At 45.1% G+C, this 25,958-nt stretch overlaps 2 protein-coding genes across 4 annotated transcripts; one reads left to right on the top strand and one right to left on the bottom strand.

The window, feature by feature from the left end:
- The first annotated feature begins 343 nt into the window (after window positions 1-343).
- Window positions 344-24,392, top strand: LOC138787355 (THAP domain-containing protein 1-like). Of its 3 annotated transcripts, none has more exons than XM_069964626.1 (3): window positions 345-565; window positions 6,323-6,440; window positions 23,316-24,392. In XM_069964626.1, exons 2-3 carry the CDS (start codon window positions 6,373-6,375, stop codon window positions 24,076-24,078), a joined length of 831 nt encoding a protein of 276 aa, XP_069820727.1. In that variant the 5' UTR covers window positions 345-565; window positions 6,323-6,372; the 3' UTR covers window positions 24,079-24,392. The 3 variants fall into 3 exon arrangements, with proteins under 3 accessions (XP_069820730.1, XP_069820727.1, XP_069820728.1); XM_069964627.1 differs by lacking the exon at window positions 345-565 and adding an exon at window positions 863-1,025; XM_069964629.1 differs by lacking the exon at window positions 6,323-6,440 and having other exon boundaries at window positions 344-565.
- Window positions 8,873-11,279, bottom strand: LOC138787555 (E3 SUMO-protein ligase ZBED1-like). Its single transcript, XM_069964903.1, has 2 exons — window positions 10,010-11,279; window positions 8,873-9,918 (listed from the first exon to the last, which is right to left on the bottom strand). The coding sequence occupies exons 1-2, from the start codon at window positions 10,878-10,880 to the stop codon at window positions 8,873-8,875; spliced, it is 1,917 nt and encodes a 638-aa protein (XP_069821004.1). The 5' UTR covers window positions 10,881-11,279.
- Window positions 24,393-25,958: the final 1,566 nt, after the last annotated feature.

Below are 25,958 nucleotides of genomic sequence, written 5' to 3'. Positions count from 1 at the left end.
CAGACCTCTGACCCTGCAGAGCATCTTATAACAGTGCACCTACAGACCCCAAACATACAAAACATCATATAAGTGCTCCCACACCCCATGACCCTACAGAGCCTCAAATAACAGGGCACCCAGAGACCCTGCAGAGCATCACATAGCAGTGCACCCACACCCCTGACCCTTCATCCTTTAGAAGAGTGCCCTCAATGTGGCTTGTCTCCTGCAGATTGTATACACTGCAGTGACTGCACTCACTAAACTGCTGCCTCATAGAAAGCCTAGCAGACGGGAGATAGCTCCTCCCACTCCTGAGACTGGTCACATGGGGATGACGTCATCAAAGGTCCTATACTGCTGCAGTTATGGCTAAAGCTAGCTGCCTCATAGAGAGCCGAGCAGAGGGAAGATAGCTCCTCCCACACATGAGACTAGTCACATGGACATGACGTCATCAAAGGTCCTTTACTCCTTCCCCAGGCAACTACAATCTATCCTCTACATTCTTTTGCAGGGTCTTGGGAGTGCTGCCGCCATTTTGTAGAAGACACAACGCTCGGCAGTTATACTCTTTTTCTCAGTAAGTTTTGAGCAGCGCTTGTATCTCACGTAAGAGGCATGAAGTCTATGAGACCCTATGAGAGGGCTGCTGCCGTGCCTGCTGTGTGCGCAGGACGTGGTGGATGTATATGGGGCAGTAGCGCAGAGATGGGGGAGACATTATAGTGATACCTGTGTACATAGGAAGTTACTAGATCTCCGTGTATGGGGGCAGTTGGGAAGATTTAGCAAATCTCGTTTACAGGAACAGTTGCTTATAGGAACCAATCAGATAACTTCTCTCTTTTTTTTTAAAGGCCTTTCAAAAATGAAAGCTGGTCGCTGATTGGTTGCCGTTATCAACTGCTGCACTGTTGGATATTTGCACAAAGTGTGATAAATCTCCCCCTGTGTATCTGTGATCGCTGTCATTTGTAGTGGACAACCAACAGCTTGTATACATGCCTAGTCAGGACATGTTATATACGTTCCACAAGTCGGTACGATTAAAACGATATGTAACATGTATAACTTTTATATTAATTGATGGCTTGTAAAAAAATTAAAACCTTTTACAGAAATTAGACGTTCCTTAAAATCGCTCCATTCCCAGGCTTATAGCGCTTTTATCCTTTGGTCTATGCGGCTGTGTCATTTTTTGCGCCATGATGTGTTCTTTCTATCGGTACCTTGATTGCGCATATGCAACTTTTTGATTGTTTTTTATTACAATTTTTCAGGATTTGATGCGACCAAAAATGCGCAATTTTGCACTTTAGAATTTTTTGACGCTTGCGCTGTTTAACGTGCGAGATCAGGAATGTGATTAATTAATAGTTCTGGCGATTACGCATGCGGCGATACCAAACATGTTTGTTAATTTATTTTTATTTATAAAATGGGAACAGGGGGAGGGGGTTATTTATTAATAAAAACACCTTATTATTTTTTTACATACAGTAATATGAAGCCCCCTGGGGGACTTCTCTATACACAGCACTGATCTCCCATTGAGATCAATGCTGTGTATATAATAGAGTACCGATCCATCAGATCGGTGCTCTATTATAATGGTCTGCAGCAGACCATCTACATAGATTGCCGAGTCGGGATCAGCGTCATTCCGATGCTGAGCCCCGACCTGCTCATTTGAACGGATCTCCCTTCCGCGATCAAATGACGGAGGGGAGATCCCCCACTAGACCCCAGGGACAGGGGCACAGTCACTATTCAAATGCAGCTGTAAGCGACGGCTAATACCCACGGTCCCTTGCTGCACATAGCAACCGGGGACCGCAGGCTGCAGAGAGGGCTCATGCCGGGAGCCCTTTCGGCTTCCCCTTAACGGCCACATGACGGGTATACCGGTCATGCGTCGTTAAGGGGTTAAAGTGACTACCACCAGGCCCAGGCTGAAGCACTGGAGGCGGGCCGACCCACCCTTAGTGGGAGGAAACCCTAGCCCCTCTATGATAGGGTTCCATTGAGTGTAATGGAGTCACGTCATGGAGGGGCTGGTGTTTCCTCCCACTAAGGGTGGGTCGGCCCGCCTCCAGTGCTTCAGCCTAGGCCTGGTGGTACAGTCACTTTAAAGGGGTTATTCCTGGCTAACTTTTAAAAAAATCAGGCAGGGCGGGGGTGGTGGGAACATAGTAGTTGTCTGTCCTGCATCCCCATGGCTCACGGTCACCTGCTGGTTCCCTGTATCTCCTAGTCCTGTGCTGTCTACCTGATTTAATCATAGACTGCAGAGGTGTCCCACCTCCACAGGAGTGGAAGATACAGGAGACCAGTGGGGTAAGCATGAGCCGTGACTGTTTCCTGTGGTTGGACCAGGATGTGTAATTATAACTTGATTGTTATGTTCCCACTACCCCCTACCTTCCCCTTTTTTTTGTGTTTTTTTCAAGTTTGCCTAGACTATCGCATTAAAGGTGTCAATTTTGCAGATTTAACCCTTTAAGAAAGCAGCCAATGCTTGCTTTTGTATTTTTCTTCTTGTCTTTTAAGGGTCATAACTCCCATTGATAGAGCTGTATGAGTGTGTGAACAATTTAAAGTGACTGTACCACCAGGCCCAGGCTGAAGCACTGGAGGCGGGCCGACCCACCCTTAGTGGGAAGAAACCCCAGCCCCTTCATGGCATGACTCCATTAGAATCAATTGAACCCTATCATAGAGGGGCGGGGGTTTCCTCCCACTAAGGGTGGGTCGGCCCGCCTCCAGTGCTTCTGCCTGGGCCTGGTGGTACAGTCACTTTAACCCTTTGAGGACCAGGCCCAAAATGACCCAGTGGACCGCGCAAATTTTGATCTTAGTGTTTTCGTTTTTCCCTCCTCCCCTTCTAGGAGCTCTAGCACTCTGTTTTCTATCTACAAGCCATGTAAGTGCTTGTTTTTTACAGGAATAGTTGTACTTTGTAATGGCGTCATTCATTTTACCATAACATGTATGATGGAATTCCAAATATATTATTTATGAAGATATAAATAGGTGAAATCGTAAAAAAGAATGCAATATGGTAACGTTTGGGGGGTTCCTGTGTCTACGTAATACACTATATGGTAACAGCGACGTGATACTATTATTCTATAGGTCAGCCCGAACACAACCATATGCAGGTTACACAGATTCTCTAATGTTATATATATATATTTTTTATTAAATCCTTTTTTTTGGCAATTAAATATTAATAAAATGGGCCTATTGTGACGCTTATAACGGTTTTATTTTTTCACCTACGGGGCTGTATGAGGTGTCATTTTTTCCGCCATTATCTCTAGTTTTTATTAATACCTTATTTGTGAAGATCGGACGTTTTGATCACTTTTTATTGATTTTTTTTAATATATAATGTAACATAAAATCGGTAATTTGCGCACTTTTTTCCCTCTTTTCGTGTATGCCGTTCACCACTCGCAATGACGCTTATTATATTTTAATAGATCGGACAATTACGCACGCTACGGTATATTATATGTTTATCTATTTATTTATATTTATATGTTTTATTTATATAATGGGATAGGGGGGTGATTTCAACTTTAATTGGGGGAGGGGCTTTGGGGTAGTGTATTGGTGTTTTAACTTTTTTTTTTTACACATTTGAAGTCCCTTTGGGGGACTTTTACATACACTAGTTTGATTTCTACACTGATGATTGCTATGCCATAGGCATAGCATTGATCAGTGTTATCGGCGATCTGCTCATTGAGCCTGCCTGTGCAGGCTCAGTGTAGCAGATCGCCGATCGGACTGCATGGAGGAAGGTGAGAGACCTCCGGCGGTCCGTTTCAACGATCGGGACCCCCGCAGTCACACTGCGGGGGTCCCGATCGGTAAGTGACAGGGGACTCCCCCTGTCACTTACACTTAAACGCCGCGGTTGCGCAGCGATCACGGCGTTTAAGGGGTTAATGACACGCGGCAGCGCGATCGCTGCAGCGTGTCATTACCGGTGAGGTCCTGGCTGCTCACTGCAGCCGGCCCCCACCTCCTATGAAGGAGCGGAGCGCGCTTCATAGCGGGAGAAACACCCAGGACGTAGAGTTGGTGACAGACTTCCATGACGTAACTCTACGTCCTGGGTCATCTAGGGGTTAAGCATTCCAACCAATTGAAGTTGGCTCTGTAGGGATGTTTCTGAACAGCGTAAATCTGTCAGAAAACTCCATGCGGAATCTGCCGCTCGTCCTTGCGCTCCCGCTTCCCTCTCCGCCGGCTCTATTATGTGCTCGAGCGGATGCTGTTCTCTGCCCAAAGAATTGACATGACAATTCTTTGGGCAGACAGCAGAATCTGCCCGAGCATATTATGGAGCCGGCGGAGAGGGAAGCGCAGGGACAAGCATTGGATTCCGCACTAAGTTTTCTGACAGATTTACTCCGTGTGCATATACCCTTAGGGTACAAACACACACACCGTATACGCAGCGTATTTTCTGCTGCGATATGCAGCAGATACGCAGCAGATTAGATCTAAATAACTGAACACAGCATCACATCTACACCATCAAATCTGCTGCAAATCTGCTGCGTATATGGTGTGTGTGTTTGTACCCTTAAAGGACAACTCCGGCGGGCCCCCCCCCCCCCCCAAGAAAAAACAGACACCATACTCAACATCCCTCCGGTGACGATCGCCACCCCATTCACCTGCCGCCTGTCACCGCCGTCCAGCGATGTCTCTTACTTCCAGGTCCATGGGAAAGAAAAGGCTTCCAGTGCGCTTGCGCACCGGCAGCCTTTTCATTGGCTGGAGCGCATCACATGGCTTCCAGCAAGCTCAACCAATCAGGGCTGAGCAAGCTGGAAGCCATGTGATGCGCTCCAGCCAATGAAAAGGCTGCTGGTGCGCATGTGCACCAGCAACCTTTTCTCTCCCATTCACTTTCAATGAAGACGCCGAGGAGGAAGAAGACCCGGACCGCCCCCCGGCTCTGACGTCGTCGTCACCAGATGCCGCCCGGGAGAAGAGGACCGTGACGACCGTAATAGGTAATGTATACATTCTTTAAAGGGGTAGTGCGGCGGTAAACAATTATTCACAGAATAACACACATTACAAAATTATACAACTTTGTAATGTATGTTATGTCTGTGAATGGCCCCCTTCCCCGTGTCCCACCACCCCCACCCGTGTACCCAGAAGTGTGGTGCGCTATACATACCTGTCACGTGCCGACTCGTCTCCGATCTTCAGTCAGCGATGTCGTCTTCGGCCGAATCCCTCCGTCCGTCCTGAGTGCCGGCCGCCCTCTGCCGCGTCATTGGCTGAGCCAAACTGTGCTAAGCCAATCGCGGCTGAGCATCTGATGACGCTGAAGAGGGCGGCCGGCACTCAGGACGGACGGAGGGATTCGGCCCGGCCGTCCGAAGACGACATCGCTGACTGAAGATCGGAGACGAGACGGCACGTGACAGGTATGTATAGCGCACCACACTTCCGGATACACGGGTGGGGGTGGTGGGACACGGGGAAGGGGTCCATTCACAGACATAACATACATTACAAAGTTGTATAACTTTGTAATGTGTGTTATTCTGTGAATAATTGTTTACCGCCGCACTACCCCTTTAATTTGGGGGGGGGGGGGGGGGGGGGGATGGTCGGGGGTCCGAAAGTGGGGGAAGGGGCCAGTTATATAACTTTGTAGTGTGTGTTAAATAAGCCAAAAAATTATTTCGTGGGAGTTGTCTTTTAAAGTGATCTGGAGATCATGCTGCTGCAGAATGAGACCCCATATCAGCAATTCAGTGAGTCAGGGGACTGTATTCCCCCAAAATCACAAAATAAAAAAGTAATTCATTAAAGAAAAAAAACAAAAAACAAATAGCAGTTTCTGGCCTTGACCTAACCTACAAAACACAGCATTCACTGAACTCAAGGAGATCTGTGAAAAAATTCCAATGAAGTTCTAAATCGAGAGTCTCCACTGATGCCCCAAAAAAATTAAATATGCAAAAAAAAGAGTCCGTAGAGCCTCGGTTGCAAGTCTGAAAAGCTAATAACCTGGCTCTTGTTAGGAATTCCGTTAAAAATATCCTGGAATATTGTAAATAGTTGAAAATCCATCCGCACATGACTCCCAGACTCTAAGCACTCTTTATAAGCCGATGGGCTGGAAGTTATTGGATTATAAACTGTTTCGTCAGTAAGTTTTTTTCCATAATATTCCTGTCCAGTGTTCTATTAATTAAGTAATTTAATTAATGAAAGTTTTTGATCTGCTGTGTGCACAGGGATTACCCAGGGTACATCTGTCAATACACTGTATTTGCTTTTCTTTTCCCCACAGGAAATACAGATACTGTTTTCAGAGTCCGACTGTTGGAGCTTGACGACAGCATGACGGTCTGTGCTGCCTATGGCTGTAAAAACCGTTTGTCAAAGGGATGCGGTAAACATTTTTTCAGGTAACTGGTAAAATAGCTTTACTTATATGAATATATGCTCCAGGGTACAAACCCACACACCGTATCGCAGCAGAAATATGCAGCAGATTAGATCTAAATAACTGAACACAGCATCAAATCTGCACCATCAAATCTGCTGCAGATCTGCTGCATATCTTCTGCGTATACGGTGTGTGTGTTTGTACCCTAAGGGTCTGTTCACACGTACAGACTCAATGCTTAAAACTCGCATCAAACTCGTATGAAAGTAGCTGCGTTTTTTGTGGTGTTGAACTTGCCTGTGAAAATCAAAACTCGCATGTAAAAATCGCACCAAACACAGCGAGAATACACATACATTGACTTGATAGCAATCAGTATTGCTGTGAATTTATGTGCGAGAAACTCACAGCGATAAATACGCAGCGAGTTTGTACATGTGAACAGACCCTTAAGGAAACTCACTGCATGGATATGCATTAATCTGATCTGTCTGTTTTCAGGAGCCTATTTCACAAGCTTTACATAGGTACTAGGGGTGGGCGATATGGCCTAAAATTTATATCACGATATAATTTGATGCATGCACGATATAACGATATATCACGATATATCAATTTTTTTTGTGTGTATACAAATTACAACACTTTAACATTTTTTTAAGATGTGTATTGTATAACAGATCTTTTTCCAAACAATGCAAAGATTAAGTGTTAGTAAAACACAAAATTGTTTAAAATAAAGTGCAAATTAAATGTAAAAAATAAACATAAAATTTCGTCCTGTTGTCCTGACTCCTGATAACATAATTATGTGCAGCTTAAGGCTGGGTTCACACACTATGTATATTTCAGGCTGTATTTGGTCCTCATGTCAGGTCCTCATAGCAACCAAAATCAGGAGTGGATTGAAAACACAGAAAGGCTCTGTTCACATAATGGTGTAATTGAGTGGATGGCCGCCATATAATGGTAAATAACGGCCATTATTTCAATATAACAGCCGTTGTTTTAAAATAACAGCAAATATTTGGCATTAAATAACATCCATCCACTTAATTACAACATTATGTGAACAGAGCCTTTCTGTGTTTTCAATCCACTCCTTGTTTTGGTTGCTATATACAGCCACAAATATACAGCCTCAAATATACGTAGAGTGAACATAGCCTTATTGTTGTGCAATATATTTAAACATAAAACCCTTCAAGTTCAACAGGTTTCTTTTCCATAATAGGGAAGGGAACCTGTCATCAACTTTGTGCTGCCCCTACTAACGGCAGAATAAAGTAGAGACAGGTGAGTTGTTTTCAGAGGTCTGTCATTTAAAAGTTAAAAGTAAGTGGTTGCCAAGAACCAACATCACAATCATTGCAGACTAGGCCTGAAAAAGAGTCATGACCACCTGAGAAGAGTCAAGGGTATTTATAAATTCCTGCTCTCCCCGCCCACCTGCTGTTGATTGACCGTCTTCTGCCTAGTTCCCTTTTTCTCTAGGAGAGAAGAGAACTGCCAATCATCAGCAGATGGGCAGGGAGAGCAGGAGATTAGGAATAACCATGACTCTTCTCAGGGAGATCTGACTCTCTCGGCCTGAGCTGCAATGATTAAGAGGCTGGTTCTCAGCAACCACTTACTTTTAGCTCATCATTGACACACCGCAGAAATCACAATATCTGTCACTACTTTATGCTGGTGGTGCCCTCAGTGAACTCGTCAGCATAAAGTTGATAAAAGTTTCCCTTTAAATATAGAACAAATTTCACACTTGCAAAGTATGCACATATTTGAACCAAAAACCCTTCAAGTTCGTTCAACAGGTTTCTTTGCCATTAAATGGAACCTGTCATCAATTTTGTGTTGTGCTGTCCCTACTAATGGCAGCATAAAGTAGAGACAGGTGAGTTCATTTCAGAGGTCTGTCATTTAAAAGTTAAAAGTAAGTGGTTGCCAAGATGAACCGATATCACAATCATTACAGCCTGCGCCTGGAAAAGTCATGACTACCTGAGAAGAGTCATGGCCCATGGGTATTAATAAATTCCTGCTCTCCCCGCCCAACTGCTGTTGATTGACCGTCTTCTGCCTAGTTCCGTTTTTCTCTAGGAGAGAACTGCCAATCATCATCAGATGGGCAGGGAGAGCAGGAGATTAGGAATAACCATGTCATGACTCTTCTCAGGGAGATCTGACTCTTTCTAGGCCTGAGCTGCAATGATTAAGAGGCTGGTTCTCTTCTCAGCAGCCACTTACTTTTAGCTCATCATTTGACACACCGCAGAAATCACAATATCTGTCACTACTTTATGCTGCTCTCAGTGCCCTCTAGGTCAGCCTAAAGCTGATGACAGGTTCCCTGTAAATATACAACAAATTTGCAATATGTAATGCAAACTAACATGACTGAACAAGAACAACATTAATGTTGTGTGCCGTGATTAAACTTCTGGCACATCAGACAAGGTTTTTTGCCAGGAACACAAGTTTGTCCACAGTCTCGGGCTTCAGTGCAGATCGGTGGCATGTTACTATGTTGCCACTGGTGCTGAATGCCCTTTCTGAGGGGGCACTCGTGGCAGGTATGCAAAGGTATTTCTTGGCTAGGTTTGCCACCCTGGGAAAATTAGCCTGGTGCAGCCTCCACCACATCAGTGGGTCAGCTTCGCCTTCTACATCCAGTGCCTGCAGGTAACTCTTAAGCTCAATTTCAATTGCTTCTCTCTCAGTAAAGGCAGCTGGGCCAGGCTGAGCAGAAGCATTTTTAAAAAAGCTGCCCAGACTTCGTTTACTCCTCTTGGCTTCTCTCTGGGCTTCTCCATCAGCTCCTGTGCTTGTGTGTGATGGTGGTGACTCTGTGGCAGACACAGCTTGCGTCTCTTGTAGTGCCTGAATTTCTGCTGCTGCTTTTGTGAAGATGAACTCTCTTCGGTCATCTGCTATATATGATGATCTGAAGCGTGGGTCGACAAAGGAGGCCATATCCAGGAGGTCATTAGTTGCAGGGTCTGAGTACTTCTCATTTAAATACTTGAGGATGACTCTCTTCATGTTCTTCGTCAGGTCTGTGTCACTGTCAATGTCATCATCAGCTAGAAGAAGAACTGTGTTGTTTAGAAGGTGGAGCACAGGTTTGACATAAGACACACTCACATACTCTTCTCCAGACAGAGCATCTGTGAACTCCAACAGGGGATTGAGGGTCTTGTTTATAGATTCCAACACATCAATGTCCTGCCAATTTGGTACCAGGTGCCTGGTTTTCCTGTCTGCTTTTAGGACCTGTGATATGGCCTTCTCTTGTTCAAGCAGCCTCTGAATCATCTGTTGTCGAGACCCCCATCTTGTTGGTGTTTCAGTGATGAGGCGGTGAGGAGGCAGGTTTAGCTCAGCCTGGGCATTAGCCATTTCTCTCTTCCTTTTCCAAGTGTAAGAAAAGGCACTCACTATTTTCTTGCATTTGCCAATTGCTTGTTCAACACGGGCATCTTTCACACTTCTCTCTAAGGACAAAATTAGAAAATATTATTAGCACAATACCCCCGCATAATGTTGAACTAGTCTCGACTCGGACTAAAAGAAACGTTTACCTACCGATGGCGAGGTGGAGCCTGTGGCCGAAGCACTGCAGTCTTGTCCAGCCATTCATTTCCACAGCTTTCACGATATTTGCGCCATTGTCGGTGGTTATGCAGACTTGTAACTCTTCTTTAAGTCCCCATGACTCGAGTGCTTCCTTTAATCCTTGAGATATGAGTTCACCAGTGTGATCCTCGGGGAAATAAGCTGTCTGTAGGCATCTGCTGCACAACTTCCACTCGTCATTGATGAAGTGGACTGTAAGACTAATGTAAGGCTCCATTGTGCGACTGGACCACAAGTCCGTAGTGGTTGCATAGTGTTTTATACTCTGAAGTTCTTTCTTTACTTGCTCGCGGACTTTGTCATACAGTTTGGGCATTTCAGTTTGGGTAAAGTGTTTGCGGCCAGGTACCTCATAACGTGGATCGAGTGTCTTAATCATGTTCTGAAAGCCGCTTTTCTCCACTGTAAGAAACGGCACCATGTCCTTACACAGGAACAGGGTAATGGCATTTGTAATCTCAATCCACCGCCGATTTCTTTTGTCATATGGAATGCCTTTAGAAAATGCTTTTAAAATATTAATCTGCTGTGTAGGCGCAGGGCCACCTTTTTGGTTTCCACTTGACTGACTGGGCGTTTGTGGAGGGCGCAGTTTTTGGCTATCTTCATATTCCAAAACGTGCTTCGTTTTGAGATGATAAAACAAATTAGTTGTATTCCCCATCTTCGCTATTATTCTTGCCCGGCATAGTTTGCAGATTATATTTTTCTGCTCAACATCTGACTCCTTAAACCCAAACCAGGTCCATATGACAGACGTCGCACCGGTCTTCCTTATGAGCACCTCCTCCTCCTCCACACTTGTAAGCTCCTCCTCCATGCTTGCGAGTTGACCAAAACAGGCACACAGCTTGATGAGATCTGCGGCTGCAGGAAATGATTATTTTAGCAATTGAGTATTAATCCGAGTACTACTCTTATAAGAAAAACCTTAAGACTAATGGTGCGGTTACACAGACAGATTTATCTGCCAGATCTTTGAAGCCAAAACCAGGAACAGACTATAAACAGGGAACATGTTATAAAGACAAGACTGGGATCTATTCTATCCTCTTTTCAAATCCATTCCTGGCTTTGGCTTCCAAAATCTGTGAGATCTGTAAATCTTTCTGTGCCAGTTATCAGCCCCCCTTGCCAGTCATCAGCCCTCCTCTATGCTGGCCCCTTTGTGCAAGTTATCACACCCCTTGCCAGTCATCAGCCTTCCCCTGTGCCATCATCAGCCCATCCTGTGCCAGTCATCAGCCCTCCCCTGTGCCAGTCATCAGCCCCCCCTCCCTTGTGCCAGTTATCACCCCCCTTGCCAGTCATCAGCCCTCCCCTGTGCCAGTTATCAGCCCCCCCTCCCTTGTGCCAGTTATCACCCCCCCTTACCAGTCATCAGCCCTCTCCTATGCCTTCAGGCTGAAGGGGGGGTGATAACTGGCACAAAGGGGGCTGAAGGCATAGGGGAGGGCTGATGACTGGCAAGGGGGGTGATAACTGGCACAAGGGAGGGGGGGCTGATGACTGGCACAGGGGAGGGCTGATGACTGGCCCCTTTGTGCCAGTTATCAGCCCCCCTTGCCAGTCATCAGCCCTCCCCTATGCTGGCCCCTTTGTGCCAGTTATCACCCCCCTTGCCAGTCATCAGCCTTCCCCTGTGCCATCAGCCCATCCTGTGCCAGTCATCAGCCCTCCCCTGTGCCAGTCATCAGCCCCCCCTCCCTTGTGCCAGTTATCACCCCCCCCCTTGCCAGTCATCAGCCCTCCCCTATGCCTTCAGCCCCCTTTGTGCCAGTTATCACCCCCCCTTGCCAGTCATCAGCCCACCCTGTGCCATCAGCCCCCCTTGTGCCAGTCATCAGCCCCCCTTGTGCCAGTCATCAGCCCCCCTTGTGCCAGTCATCAGCCCCCCGTCGCCAGTCATCAGCCCCCCGTTGCCAGTCATCAGCACCCCCAACCCCCGCCCCCCCCCGGTGCCAGCCATCTCACCCCTCACTCTTTTCCAGGCATTTCATGTGCCAGCCATCATGTCCCCCCAGCCAGGGCCATCATCAGCCCCATGCCAAGCCATCTGCCGCCCGCCCCCGACCCCTCTGCTACTTACCTTTCCTGCAGGGCTGGCTGATGGAGTCCGTGAGGCGAGAAGGGCCGCGTCTTCTTCCCAGCATGCACTGGGAGACCTGACGTCACACGCATCAGCGCGCTAGCGCGCTGACAATGCGTGAACGGAAGGCCCTGCAGTGCGGTACCACGGAGCGGTAAGTGAGAAGCTTATTCACTACCGCTCCGTGGTATATCGCGATATGACGATATGCCAAAAATCCATATCGTCAACCGAATTGATGACGATATTTTGGCATATCGTTTATATCGCCCAGCCCTAATAGGTACCTTTACTTTGTAGATCCAACGCAGCATGTTAGCAAGAAAACAATCTTTAATTTCAGGCTACAACATAAAAGCACCTATGTAAAGCTTGTGAAATCCGTGCTGTCCATGCCGTACAGAATTTCCACTGTGGTAAATCGGCAGTGTATCGGTCCGGTGTGAACAAACCTTAAAGGGGTTGTCCAGGATATTTTAATAAACTAGCATTGCATTGACCTCTGTGGGTGTTGCATATTGTACATACACTTCTATTTTTTATTTAGAGCACTTACTGTATTCTCAGGCTCAGTCCACCCTGCCTGTGTTTTCTTTACTTCCTGTGATGTCACGTTCCCTTTCTGTTTCCTGTTCCTGCCAGTGAGGGAACAGTGAGTCATCAGGTGGGTGGGGTTATGCATCCACATTTCTTTAGCCCCATCCCTAACATCTAACTAACATCTGAGCCCAGAAGAAACTGCAGCAGTAAGGAGAGCATGACAGAGTACAATCTCTGTACAGCATTGCAGCAGAGGTTGGAGCTATAAACAGTAAATAAAGGAACTATGGGGGTGACTTATCAAAACTTGTGCAGAGGAACAGGGAAGCAGTTGCCCATAGCAGCCAGTCAGATTCTAGGTTTCATTTTCAAGGCCTTTTCAAAAATAAAAGAAGCAATCTGATTGGTTGCTATGTGTGACTGCTCCCCTGCACAGGCTTTGCTAAATCTTCCCCTATATTGTTACTATTGTACTGGAAAGATGTACAGTGTTAGGGCAGTGCTGCTGCTGTCTGTAATATGGAGAGGAGAGAGGCTGCTGCTGTCTGTAATATGGAGGGGGGAGATGATACTTCACCTCCTGGCAGTCACCATTCTATCCGTTTCTTGCTGAGGTAACAGAATGCTGCCTCATTGAGACCCCGCCCACCTGTAGGATGGCTACTGTAGTGTATATGTAATCCAGGACTACAACTCCTAACATGTACATGTGTGCTGAGGTTTGTAGTCCTACAACAGATAAAAGAGTGAAAACTAGTTGATTTGATCACATAAGACATAATTGTCAGACACTGAGCCACCATGCTGCTCAAAAGGCACTTGTAGTAATACAGACATTTCCTGCTCGGGGGTGGAGCTAGATTCAGAGAGGAGGGGGTGGAGCTATAGATGTGCAGAGCTGTGGTGTCACTGCTGACCCCTGTGACCTGGAAGTTCTTTATGTAAACAAACACAAGTCCAAAAAGCAGCAACAGAGGAGGAGGCCCAGGGACACAGAGGAGAAAAAAGGTTAGAGAAAACCACTCAGGGAAAGGGACAGATTACAAATTATTCCCAATTCTTATAAGAAAAAAATGTTGGACAACCTCTTTAACCCTTAGGCAACCCTGGACGTACCTGTACGTCCAGGGCCGTCCCCAGGTGCTCAGAGCGGGGCCGCGTGTAGCCTGGGACCGCGGCTATTAGCGCGCACAGTCCGATTGTTGTGCCCGCTAATTAGATAATCAGATGCAGCTGTCAAAGATGACAGCTGCATCCGATTACCTGATGCAGCCGTTCCCTGGTGTCTAGTGGCAGAGCTCGCCCCATGGGGGGCTTCTAGTATGAGTGTAAAAAAAAAAAAAAGTATTATTAATAAAAAGCCCCCTCCCCTATTAAAAGTGTGAATCACCCCCCTTTTCCCAAGTTAAAAATAAACAAACATGTTTGGTATCGCCGCGTGCGTAATCGCCCGAACTATTAATTAACCACATTCCTGATCTCACACGGTAAACGTTGCAAGCGCAAAAAAAAATGCAAAGTGCACAATTGCGCTATTTTGGTCGCATCCAGAAAAATTTAATAAAAAGCGATCAAAAAGTCGCATATGAGCAATCAAGGTACCGACAGAAAGAACCCATCATGGCGCAGAAAATGACACCTGACACAGCCCCATAGACCAAAGGATAAAAGCGCTAGAAGCCTGAGAATAGAGCGATTTTAAGGAACATATATTTGCTAACAATGGTTTGAATTTTTTACAAGCCATCACATAAAATAAAAGTTATACATGTTACATATTGTTGTAATCGTAACGACTTGAGAAACATATGTAACAAGTCAGCTTTACCCCAGGGCGAATGGCGTAAAAAAATACCCTCCAAATAAAAGAAATGCGTTTTGTTTGTTTTTTCAATTTCACCAGACATTGAATTTTTTTCTGTCTACTTTATGAAAGAATTCAGCCTGTCATTGCAAAGTACAATTAGTGGCGCAAAAAAATAAGGGCTCATGTGGGTTTCTAGGTGAAAAAATGCAAGTGCTATGGCCTTTTAAGCACAAGGAGGAAAAAACAAAAATGCAAAAATTGAAATTGGCCCGGTCCTCTAAGGGTTAAATTCTGCTTATTCAGACTTTGATTTGAACTGGGACACTTTTATTGGACACAAAATCCTCCCCATAAGCTACAGTTTCTTTGGACATTGTGCAGCTGCTCTAATGGTTGTATATTCTCATACTATTATAGTACAGGACCAAGTTTATGCCTTTTTATCTGGCAATTGTTTACTGCATTTGCTACACTGAGACATTAAGGCTGGGTTCACACTACGTATATTTCAGTCAGTATTGTGGTCCTCATATTGCAACCAAAACCAGGAGTGGATTGAAAACACAAAAAGGCTCTGTTCATACAATGTTGAAATTGAGTGGATGGCCGCCATTTAATGGCAAATATTTGCTGTTATTTTAGAACAACGGCTGTTGTATTGTAATAATGGCAGTTATTTACTGTTATATGGCGGCCATCCACTCAATTTCAACATTGTGTGGACAGAGCCTTTCTCTGTTTTTAATCCACTCCTGGTTTTGGTTGCAATATGAGGACCACAATACTGACTGAAATATACGTAGTGTGAACCCAGCCTAAGGATGCAGTATACGTGTTCTGTAATTATATTTCCCATACTACAGGACCTATAAAAGTGCTACATCACAAATGGGGAACCTGTGGGCCCCCAGCTGTTGCAAAACTACAGTTCCCATCATGCCTGGACTGCCAAAGCTTGGGCTGTCAAGACTTGATGGGAATTGTAGTTTTGGCAAAGCCTGAAACTTCCCCCATTCCTATATTTCATCTCCGCACAGCATGAAGCAGTTACATAGTTAATACGGTTGAAAAAAGACACATGTCCATCAAGTTCAACCAAGGAGGGGATGGATACAGGGAAGGGGGAGGGGTGATATGTTCTATACATATGCATCTATATTATTTTGGTCTAAGAACTTGTCTAGCCCTGTTTTGAAGCCCTCTACTGTTTTTGCTGTGACCAGATCCTGTGGTAGACTGTTCCACAGATTCACAGTTCTCATGGTAAAGAAGGCTTGTCGCCTCCGGAGATTGAACCTTTTTTTCTCCAGGCGGAGGCAGTGCCCTCTTGTCCTTTTGAGGGGGTTTTACCTGGAACATCTTTTCCCCATATCTCTTGTAGGGGCCATTTATATATTTAAATAAGTTAATCATATCTCCCCTTAAACGTCTCTTCTCCAGACTAAACAAATGTAATTCTTTTAATCTCTCCTCATAACTAAGATGCTCCATTCCCCTTATTAGTTTAGTTGCCCGTCTTTGTACCCTCTCCAGCTCTAGAACATCCTTTTTATGAATCGGGTTCCAAAACTGGACGGCATACTCCAGATGGGGCCGCACCAAAGCTTTATAAAGCGGTAATATTATATCCCTGTCCCGAGAGTCCATGCCTGTTTTAATGCATGACAATATCCTACTGGCCTTAGAAGCAGCTGACTGACATTGTGTACTGTTCTGTAGTCTATTATCTACAAGTACACCCAGATCCTTCTCCATCAGTGACTCTCCCAGAGTAACTCCCCCCAGGACATATGATGCATGCGGGTTATTAGTACCCAGGTGCATAACTTTACATTTATCCACATTGAACCTCATTTGCCAAGTGGACGCCCAAACACTCAGAGTGTCTAAGTCATCCTGTAACATCTGCACATCCTCCATAGACTGTACTGTACTACAAAGCTTGGTGTCATCTGCAAAGATAGAAACATTGCTGTTAATTCCATTCTCAATATCATTAATAAACAAGTTAAACAGAAGAGGGCCCAGTACTGACCCTTGGGGTACACCACTTATTACTGGGGACCATTCGGAGTAGGAATCATTGACCACCACTCTCTGGGTACGATTATTAAGCCAGTTTTCAATCCAGTTACACATTAAATTTTCCAAACCAATAGACTTTAACTTACCCATCAGACGTCCATGAGGAACTGTGTCAAACGCTTTTGCAAAATCCAGGTACACTATATCCACAGCCGCGCCGCCATCCAGGCTTCTACTTACCTCTTCATAGAAACATATTAGGTTGGTTTGACAGCTTCTGTCCTTAGTAAAACCATGCTGGTTATCACTTATAATACTATTAGCCACTACATACTCCTGGATGTAGTCCCTTATAAGCCCCTCAAATAGTTTCCCCACAATGGATGTTAAGCTTACGGGTCTATAGTTACCTGGGGAAGTTCGAGAGCCCTTTTTGAAGATCGGCATTACATTTGCCTTACGCCAGTCCCTCGGCACAATACCAGTAAGCAAAGAATCACGGAATATTTCATACAAGGGTAGTGAAATTACAGAACTGAGTTCCCTAAGAACTCTGGGGTGCAATCCATCAGGCCCTGGAGCTTTGGTTACATTGAGTTTGTTTAATTTATCTTGGACCATATCTATAGTAAACCAGTTCAGTACATTACATGTGTTAGCAGCACTGGCCCCACCCACCTCAGTACTGGCCCCACCCACCACAGCTCCATCCTCTTTTGTATATACAGAACTGAAGAACCCATTAAGTAACTCAGCTTTCTCCTGATCCCCAGTTATTAATTCCCCGTCGCCATTATTTAGGGGTCCTACATGCTCTGACCTTGGTTTTTTTGCATTAATATATTTGAAGAATTTTTTGGGGTTTCTTTTGCTTTCTATAGCTACCTGCCTTTCATTGTGAATTTTTGCTGCTTTTATTACATTTTTACAGGTTTTGTTGACTTCTTTGTAATGTTTAAATGCTACAGCTGACCCCTCTGATTTATATTTTTTGAATGCCCCTTTTTTCTCATTTATAGCCCTTCTAACCTCGGTTGTAAGCCATGTGGGATTGGATTTTAACCGTTTATATTTGTTACCCATAGGAATATATTTGGCAGTACAGTTATTTAATGTGGATTTGAAGATTTCCCACTTATTAGCTGTATCCGTATGTGACAGCAGCCGCCCCCAGTCTATGCCCTGAAGTTCTGCCCTTAACCCAGGAAAATTGGCCCTTTTAAAATTAAGAGTTTTTGCCCTCCCAACATGTTTTTCTTTTCTACACTTTAAGCTAAAAGTCACTATATTGTGGTCACTATTACCCAGGTGTTCATGGACAGTGACATCCCCAACCAGCTCAGCGTTGTTAGAAATAACCAGATCCAACAAGGCATCACTTCTAGTTGGCTCCTCCACAAACTGGCCCAGAAAATTATCCTGCAGGAGGTTAAGAAATTCCCTCCCCTTTGTGGTTTTAGCTGAACCGTGACCCCAATCTATATCTGGGTAGTTGAGGTCCCCCATTATCACTACTGTTCCCTCCCGGGCAGCCCGCTCTATTTGTCTATTCAACTGGCCATCTACCTCCTCAGTAATGTTGGGGGGTCTATAGATTACACCAAGAATAATTTTTTCACTCTTTACCTCCTTCTGTAGTTCTACCCACAGTGCTTCCACATCATCACAGTCATCGCCCACTATTGCATCTTTTACACTCACTTTAATATCATTTCTGACATACAGACATACTCCTCCTCCCCTTCTGCCCACCCGGTCCCTTCTGAACAACGTAAATCCCTGAATATTGACAGCCCAGTCATGTGAGGAGTCCAGCCATGTCTCAGTCACACCAACCACATCAATGGACTCCTCCAGAACCAAGGCCTCCAGCTCCCCCATCTTGCTGGCTAGACTTCTGGCATTAGTTACCATACACTTTATATTACCATTGAGTTTAACCGCTTCATTATAAGAAATGGGAATTATTACTGTGCTGTGGCCACAATCATCCTCACTGTTCATCCGCAACATATGGATCTCCCTATGCACTGTTTTTATCCTCCCCCCACAGGACCCTTCTCCTCCCTCCTCATTGTTCTGTCCCCTCTCTAACCTATCCACCACTATATTACACACTACATTGTCCTCCCTCCACATCCCTAGTTTAAAAACCCCTCCACCCCTTCTAGGATTCTCTCCCCCAGCACAGCGGACCCCCTTCCATTAAGGTGCAAATTATCTGCGGAAAACAGTTTGTACCCCAATGAAAAGTCAGCCCAGTGCTCTAAAAACCCAAACCCTTCTTCTCTACACCACGACTTGAGCCATGCATTTAACTCCCTAAGCTCCCGCTGTCTTTCCTGCGATGCGCATGGCACAGGCAGTATTCCAGAGAATACCACCTTGGAGGTCCTCCCCTTCAACTTAGCACCTAGTTCTCTAAAATTATTTTTAATAGACCTCTCCCTACCTTGTATCCTGTCATTGGTTCCCACATGGACCACGACAGCTGGGTCATCCCCAGCCCCCCCAAGTAATTTATCCACCCTTTCCACCACATGCCGAACCCTGGCACCAGGGAGACAGCAAACCATTCGGTTGAGGCGGTCTTGGCGACAAATTATTCTATCCGTCTTCCTGATTATAGAATCCCCTACAACCACTAGCTGTCTAGGCCTACCTACATTACCATCCCGCCCACTACTAGTTGGACTGTTTCCCCGGCTGTTAGAGAGAACAGGTTCCACTAGAGCTGCCATTTCTGACACGGATGCCCTTGCATCATCACCTAACTTGGCAATTTTGCTTGGGCATATAGTAGGAGAAGTGGCCTTCCTTTTCTTGGATCCCTTACTGGTCCCTCTAACTACATTAACCCAGCTACTTACTTGGGCCTCCTGATCTATATCACCACCCTCCATCTCTAACCCACTAACTTCCTGCTCAGTGAGCCGAAGTTCCCTCTCAAGGTGGCCAAGTTCCCTCAGTGTTGCAATATGCTTCTCCAGATCTCTAACTCGAGCTTCTAGATGGGCAACATGCTCACATCTGTCACAGCGGTACTCACCCTGGAACACCTGCACCAGTTGTGCGTACATGCGGCAGACTGCGCACTGAATGAATCCTTCCATCTCGCTAGCCATCATCCTCAGTGCAACAAAAACAGTGAAAAAGAAAGAGATTTAGCACTTACCAGAACTTGTAACTCCTTCTTTCAACTCCTTTTTTAAACTCCACTTATTTTCAACCACTTGTCAGCAAGCACAGTGAGCAAGCACACACAGTGAGTGCTGAGCCTTGATTTAAGCACCTGAGATCAATTAACCCCACCCCCAGGTGCAGAGCAGACCAGAGAAAAAAAAACTGTTTGGACCTGTTTAACTAAGCAACTCTGGCACTAGCTATCTATGCACTGCAGCAATGCACACCACACAATTGCACAAAAACAACAATATATCAGTCACTCCAAACCCACAGAATCACCAACAACTCCTTTTTTAAACTCCACTTATTTTCAACCACTTGTCAGCAAGCACAGTGAGCAAGCACACACAGTGAGTGCTGAGCCTTGATTTAAGCACCTGAGATCAATTAACCCCACCCCCAGGTGCAGAGCAGACCAGAGAAAAAAAAACTGTTTGGACCTGTTTAACTAAGCAACTATGGCACTAGCTATCTATGCACTGCAGCAATGCACACCACACAATTGCACAAAAACAACAATATATCAGTCACTCCAAACCCACAGAATCACCAACAACTCCTTTTTTAAACTCCACTTATTTTCAACCACTTGTCAGCAAGCACAGTGAGCAAGCACACACAGTGAGTGCTGAGCCTTGATTTAAGCACCTGAGATCAATTAACCCCACCCCCAGGTGCAGAGCAGACCAGAGAAAAAAAAACTGTTTGGACCTGTTTAACTAAGCAACTATGGCACTAGCTATCTATGCACTGCAGCAATGCACACCACACAATTGCACAAAAACAACAATATATCAGTCACTCCAAACCCACAGAATCACCAACAACTCCTTTTTTAAACTCCACTTATTTTCAACCACTTGTCAGCAAGCACAGTGAGCAAGCACACACAGTGAGTGCTGAGCCTTGATTTAAGCACCTGAGATCAATTAACCCCACCCCCAGGTGCAGAGCAGACCAGAGAAAAAAAAACTGTTTGGACCTGTTTAACTAAGCAACTATGGCACTAGCTATCTATGCACTGCAGCAATGCACACCACACAATTGCACAAAAACAACAATATATCAGTCACTCCAAACCCACAGAATCACCAACAACTCCTTTTTTAAACTCCACTTATTTTCAACCACTTGTCAGCAAGCACAGTGAGCAAGCACACACAGTGAGTGCTGAGCCTTGATTTAAGCACCTGAGATCAATTAACCCCACCCCCAGGTGCAGAGCAGACCAGAGAAAAAAAAACTGTTTGGACCTGTTTAACTAAGCAACTATGGCACTAGCTATCTATGCACTGCAGCAATGCACACCACACAATTGCACAAAAACAACAATATATCAGTCACTCCAAACCCACAGAATCACCAACAACTCCTTTTTTAAACTCCACTTATTTTCAACCACTTGTCAGCAAGCACAGTGAGCAAGCACACACAGTGAGTGCTGAGCCTTGATTTAAGCACCTGAGATCAATTAACCCCACCCCCAGGTGCAGAGCAGACCAGAGAAAAAAAAACTGTTTGGACCTGTTTAACTAAGCAACTATGGCACTAGCTATCTATGCACTGCAGCAATGCACACCACACAATTGCACAAAAACAACAATATATCAGTCACTCCAAACCCACAGAATCACCAACAACTCCTTTTTTAAACTCCACTTATTTTCAACCACTTGTCAGCAAGCACAGTGAGCAAGCACACACAGTGAGTGCTGAGCCTTGATTTAAGCACCTGAGATCAATTAACCCCACCCCCAGGTGCAGAGCAGACCAGAGAAAAAAAAACTGTTTGGACCTGTTTAACTAAGCAACTATGGCACTAGCTATCTATGCACTGCAGCAATGCACACCACACAATTGCACAAAAACAACAATATATCAGTCACTCCAAACCCACAGAATCACCAACAACTCCTTTTTTAAACTCCACTTATTTTCAACCACTTGTCAGCAAGCACAGTGAGCAAGCACACACAGTGAGTGCTGAGCCTTGATTTAAGCACCTGAGATCAATTAACCCCACCCCCAGGTGCAGAGCAGACCAGAGAAAAAAAAACTGTTTGGACCTGTTTAACTAAGCAACTATGGCACTAGCTATCTATGCACTGCAGCAATGCACACCACACAATTGCACAAAAACAACAATATATCAGTCACTCCAAACCCACAGAATCACCAACAACTCCTTTTTTAAACTCCACTTATTTTCAACCACTTGTCAGCAAGCACAGTGAGCAAGCAGTTGGTAATACTTAAAGGAGAAGTCTGGTAAAAATTATATTACAGTATTGTATTGCCTCTCAAAAGTTATACAAATCACCAATATAAACTTATTACAGGAAATGCTTATCAAGTGCTTTTTTTTCCCTGCACTTACTACTGCATCAAGGCTTTACTTCCTGGATAAAGTGGTGATGTCACGACCCGACTCCCAGAGCTGTGCGGGCTGTGGCTGCTGGAGAAAATGATGGCAGGGGGATGCTCAGTGTCCCTCTAGTGCCCTCTGTGTCTCTCTGCCATCATCCTCTCCAGCAGCTTCAGCCCGCAAAGCTCTGGGAGTCGGGTTGTGACATCACCATTTTATCCAGGAAGTGAAGCCTTGATGCAGTAGTAAGTGCAGGGAAAAAGCTCTTTATGTGCATTTCCTGTAAGAAGTGTATATTGGTGATTTGTATAACTTTTGTCGGGCAATAAAAAAATTTCACTGGACTTCTCTTTTAATCTGTTTGTGTTCTTATGTTGTACGTATCATGTTTGGTTTTAAACCCAATCCAACGTAAATGTACAGCTCCTGCTAGGACAGTTGGGGATGAGGTGAAGAGGTGTATAAATGCCTTCACTTCCAGCTGACATAGCACACAATGAGTCCTACATACCATGTCTTAGGGTCCTATTCCACGGGCTGATGGGGGCCCGATCAACGATGTATACGAGCGCCGATCTGCTAGATCGGCGCTCGTTTACTGGGCCTATTCCACGGCCCGACAATCATTAGCGAGGGCTGCAGGAACATTGTTACCGATGTCCTTGCAGCCCTTGCAGCATACATTACCTAGCAGGGCTTCTCCTCAGCTCAGTCTTCCTCCCCGGGTCCCGCGGCGCAGCATCAACTCCAGCCTGTGATTGGCTGAGCGGTCTGACAACTCAGTCAGGCCGCACCGTAGCAGATGCTGCGCCGCGGGACCCAGGGAGGAAGACTGAGCGGAGGAGAAGCCCTGCTAAGTAATGTATGCTGCTTCTCAAATTGTTGGCCCAAAATAAACGATCAGCCGATGACACGATCATCGGCTGATCGTTTTCTCTATTCCTCCGTGGAATAGGCCAGCCTCCATGCTTTGTTTACTAAGCAATTTGCAGTAGCTGTGCCCTTGTAAACTGAAAAGGCTGCAGGGCCCTCTGTATCGCCTTGGCCCATATCTGTTAGGGTACCATGAGTTGCCCCCATCAAATATGATGTTGTAACAGTCCCTTAAGCTCTGCTTCTATAGACAGCATAACAAAGTAATGCTTGTATTTTTTTTTTTTTTTTTTTTATTATTTAAGAAATTGTGACTTTAGTAAATTATTTATTATCAGGTCACGTTTATTTCTCTTTGATTCACTTGCAGGTTTCCAATGAAGAATCCAGAATACCTTGCTAAATGGCTAGCAGTGATCCGTCGTGACAAGTGGAAACCATCAATATACAGTCGCCTCTGTAGTGACCACTTCACAGAAGAAGACTATATGCTGCGGCCTGGAGCCTTATACCCATACCTGCGTCTAGATGCTGTGCCATCTATTATAAATGGCGTCCGTATTAAAAAACCTGCTGTCAAGAAATCTGCTAAAAAGATAGAGAATACCGCATCCTCCAAACCGGTGGCTCAGAAACCAAAGTCTATTGCTTCACCAGTCACACCAGAAGCAACTATGTCTGTCGAGCACTCCTATTCTGCAGTGTCAAGCAATAAGGAGAACATCCGTACCCCAAAGGTGGACCCCATCCTTGTAAACCTGAGAAGGAAAAAGAACTCTCTTCAAAAGCAAGTCCTGAGGCAAAAGGCCAGGATAACCAACATGAAGAAGATGATCATGCAGCTTAGAAGTAATATGCTCGGAAGTGATCCAGTCAGCCTTGTAGCTAAGCACTTAAGTGGGTTAACCCTAGAATTGTTCAGACACCAAGTACAGAGAAACAAGAAACCCAAAATACTCCAGTTCTCTAAAGAGATCAAAGGATTTGCGGTAACTCTGTATTATTATTCCCCGGTGGCTTATGAACTCTGCAGAACAGTGCTCTCTTTACCAGATATGGACACTTTGAGAAAATGGATGCCATCGGTGGTGGAAAAGGTGCAGGCTGAAACTGTAATGAACGGTGATCCCTGAATAAATGCCCTGTCGCATAGATACAAGGTCTCATTGTTACATGGTTGGACTGTATTAGAAGCCATATTTGTTCAGGTCTGAGTTCTTTTGTTACAGTACCAATTTCTGCATTGTCCAACCATCGCAGATTGGTTTATATACCGGTCAGCTGCTCTCTTTCTTGTCTTTCATGTAGAATGCTCTCAACACATCTTGTAAACAACAATGAAAGACCCTGAAAAAAAAATATCTCTCTCCTCTCTCCTCTCTCTCTCTCTCTCTCTCTCTCTCTCTCTCTCTCTCTCTCTCTCTCTCTCTCTCTCTCTCTCTCTCTCTCTCTCTCTCTCTTCCCTAAATATGTCTAACAGCTCGAGAAGTGTAAGCACTCTGTATAAGTTAGATGCTTAGTGGCGAAATACAACACTCATAATGCCGAGATCCTTAATGGTTATATAAGGCCAGTCTCTATTCATCTTTAAGGCTTGTGAACCCAGTGTTTATGTTGTAATAAGTTTATGCGTTTTGAAATATGTCTGTTTTTCTGAGGAAGACGCTACACAAATCTAAAATTCTCTTAGACTAGCTGAAAAGACATTTTATGTATTATGGAGACTGCACTGTATACATTTACACTAGGTTTTACAGCCATATAGCTGTCTGTTAAATTGAATTATTAGTGATTTAACATTTCCTCTTTAAGACCGGTGTCTATGCTCCAAATCTGAAATACCCTTCACATTGTTGTATGAGAGTTTATGTTCGCACGTGGTGGATAGGCTGTGGATTTTTCATCTGTATTTGTGGCTAGAAAATCTGCAATATTTCTACAGGGAACACTGCACCAAATCAGTGCTTTTGCTAAAAATACTCCTGCAGAGTATGGGCGGGTTCACACTACGGAATTCTCGTGGACAATGTCCGCGGAATTCCGTCAGCTGTCCGCCCGCACGGGCACGCGCTTTTCCGCCGACTCCATAGACACCATTCTATGGGCCGGCGTATTCCGCGATCCGCTAAAAGAAGTGACATGACACTTCTTTCAGCGTATAGCGGAATACGCCAGCCCATAGAATGGTGTCTATGGGGCCGGCGGAAAGGCGCCCAGATGTGCGGGCGGACAGCTGACGGAATTCCGCGGACATTGTCCGCGAGAATTCTGTAGTGTGAACCTGCCCTATAAGAGTATGTGTACACACTGAGGAATTCTCTTGGATAACTTGCCATGGATTCTGCTACTTGCTCCGACTTGACTCTCTTACTGTGCCATAGACTTCATTCTATGTTCGGGCAAATTTTGCTGTCCGCCCAAAGAATTGACATTGACAATCCACATGAGCATAGAATGGAGTTTATGGCATGGATGGAGATTCAAGCGGCAGCAAGTAGCAGAATCCACAGCAAGTTTTCTGCGAGAATTCCTCAGCGTGAACCCTAACAGTGTAAAAGCAGTGGGTTAAATTATTTTTTCTCGAAAAATAGACCGATCGGCAAGGTGTGGGGATCAGCTGATCCGCACCCACCGTTCACTGTAAACAGAGTTTGTCTCAGAGTCACTGATCGCCGTGTGCAAATACTGTTTGATGGTGGTGACCTACAACTGCAGCTTAGTTTCTGTTAACTAAGCTGCAGTTACAGGTCTCCACCACTATACAGTGTTGGCAGATTGCGATCATTGACTGATGAGCTATACTGTAGATAACTCATCAGCCTATTTGGCCTGGAAAACCCCTTTAGGCATGCACAGTTGCTAACTTTGTGAGGGTCCGTACAGTTTCTGCAACAAAATCTGTAGAGCTGCCTTTCATTGCAGTTTTCCTTATTGAAGTCTGTGTAGGAAATTCACAATACATCCACAACATAAATTGACACGGGACAGATTTATGATCTGCACCACTGGTCAG

Source organism: Dendropsophus ebraccatus, chromosome 3 (genome assembly GCF_027789765.1).
Source record: "Dendropsophus ebraccatus isolate aDenEbr1 chromosome 3, aDenEbr1.pat, whole genome shotgun sequence".
NCBI classification, from domain to species: domain Eukaryota; kingdom Metazoa; phylum Chordata; class Amphibia; order Anura; family Hylidae; genus Dendropsophus; species Dendropsophus ebraccatus.
The sequence above is the reverse complement of the archived record's forward strand: the minus strand, read 5'-3'. Positions and strand labels throughout refer to the sequence as shown.

Coding starts and splice junctions, on each gene's coding strand:
- LOC138787355 (XM_069964626.1), top strand. CDS start 6,373: ATGACGGTCTGTGCTGCCTATGGCTGTAAAAACCGTTTGTCAAAGGGA. Junction 6,441..23,315: donor TGCGGTAAACATTTTTTCAG/GTAACTGGTAAA, acceptor ATTCACTTGCAG/GTTTCCAATGAAGAATCCAG.
- LOC138787555 (XM_069964903.1), bottom strand. CDS start 10,880: ATGGAGGAGGAGCTTACAAGTGTGGAGGAGGAGGAGGTGCTCATAAGG. Junction 9,919..10,009: donor CAGGCTCCACCTCGCCATCG/GTAGGTAAACGT, acceptor TTTTGTCCTTAG/AGAGAAGTGTGAAAGATGCC.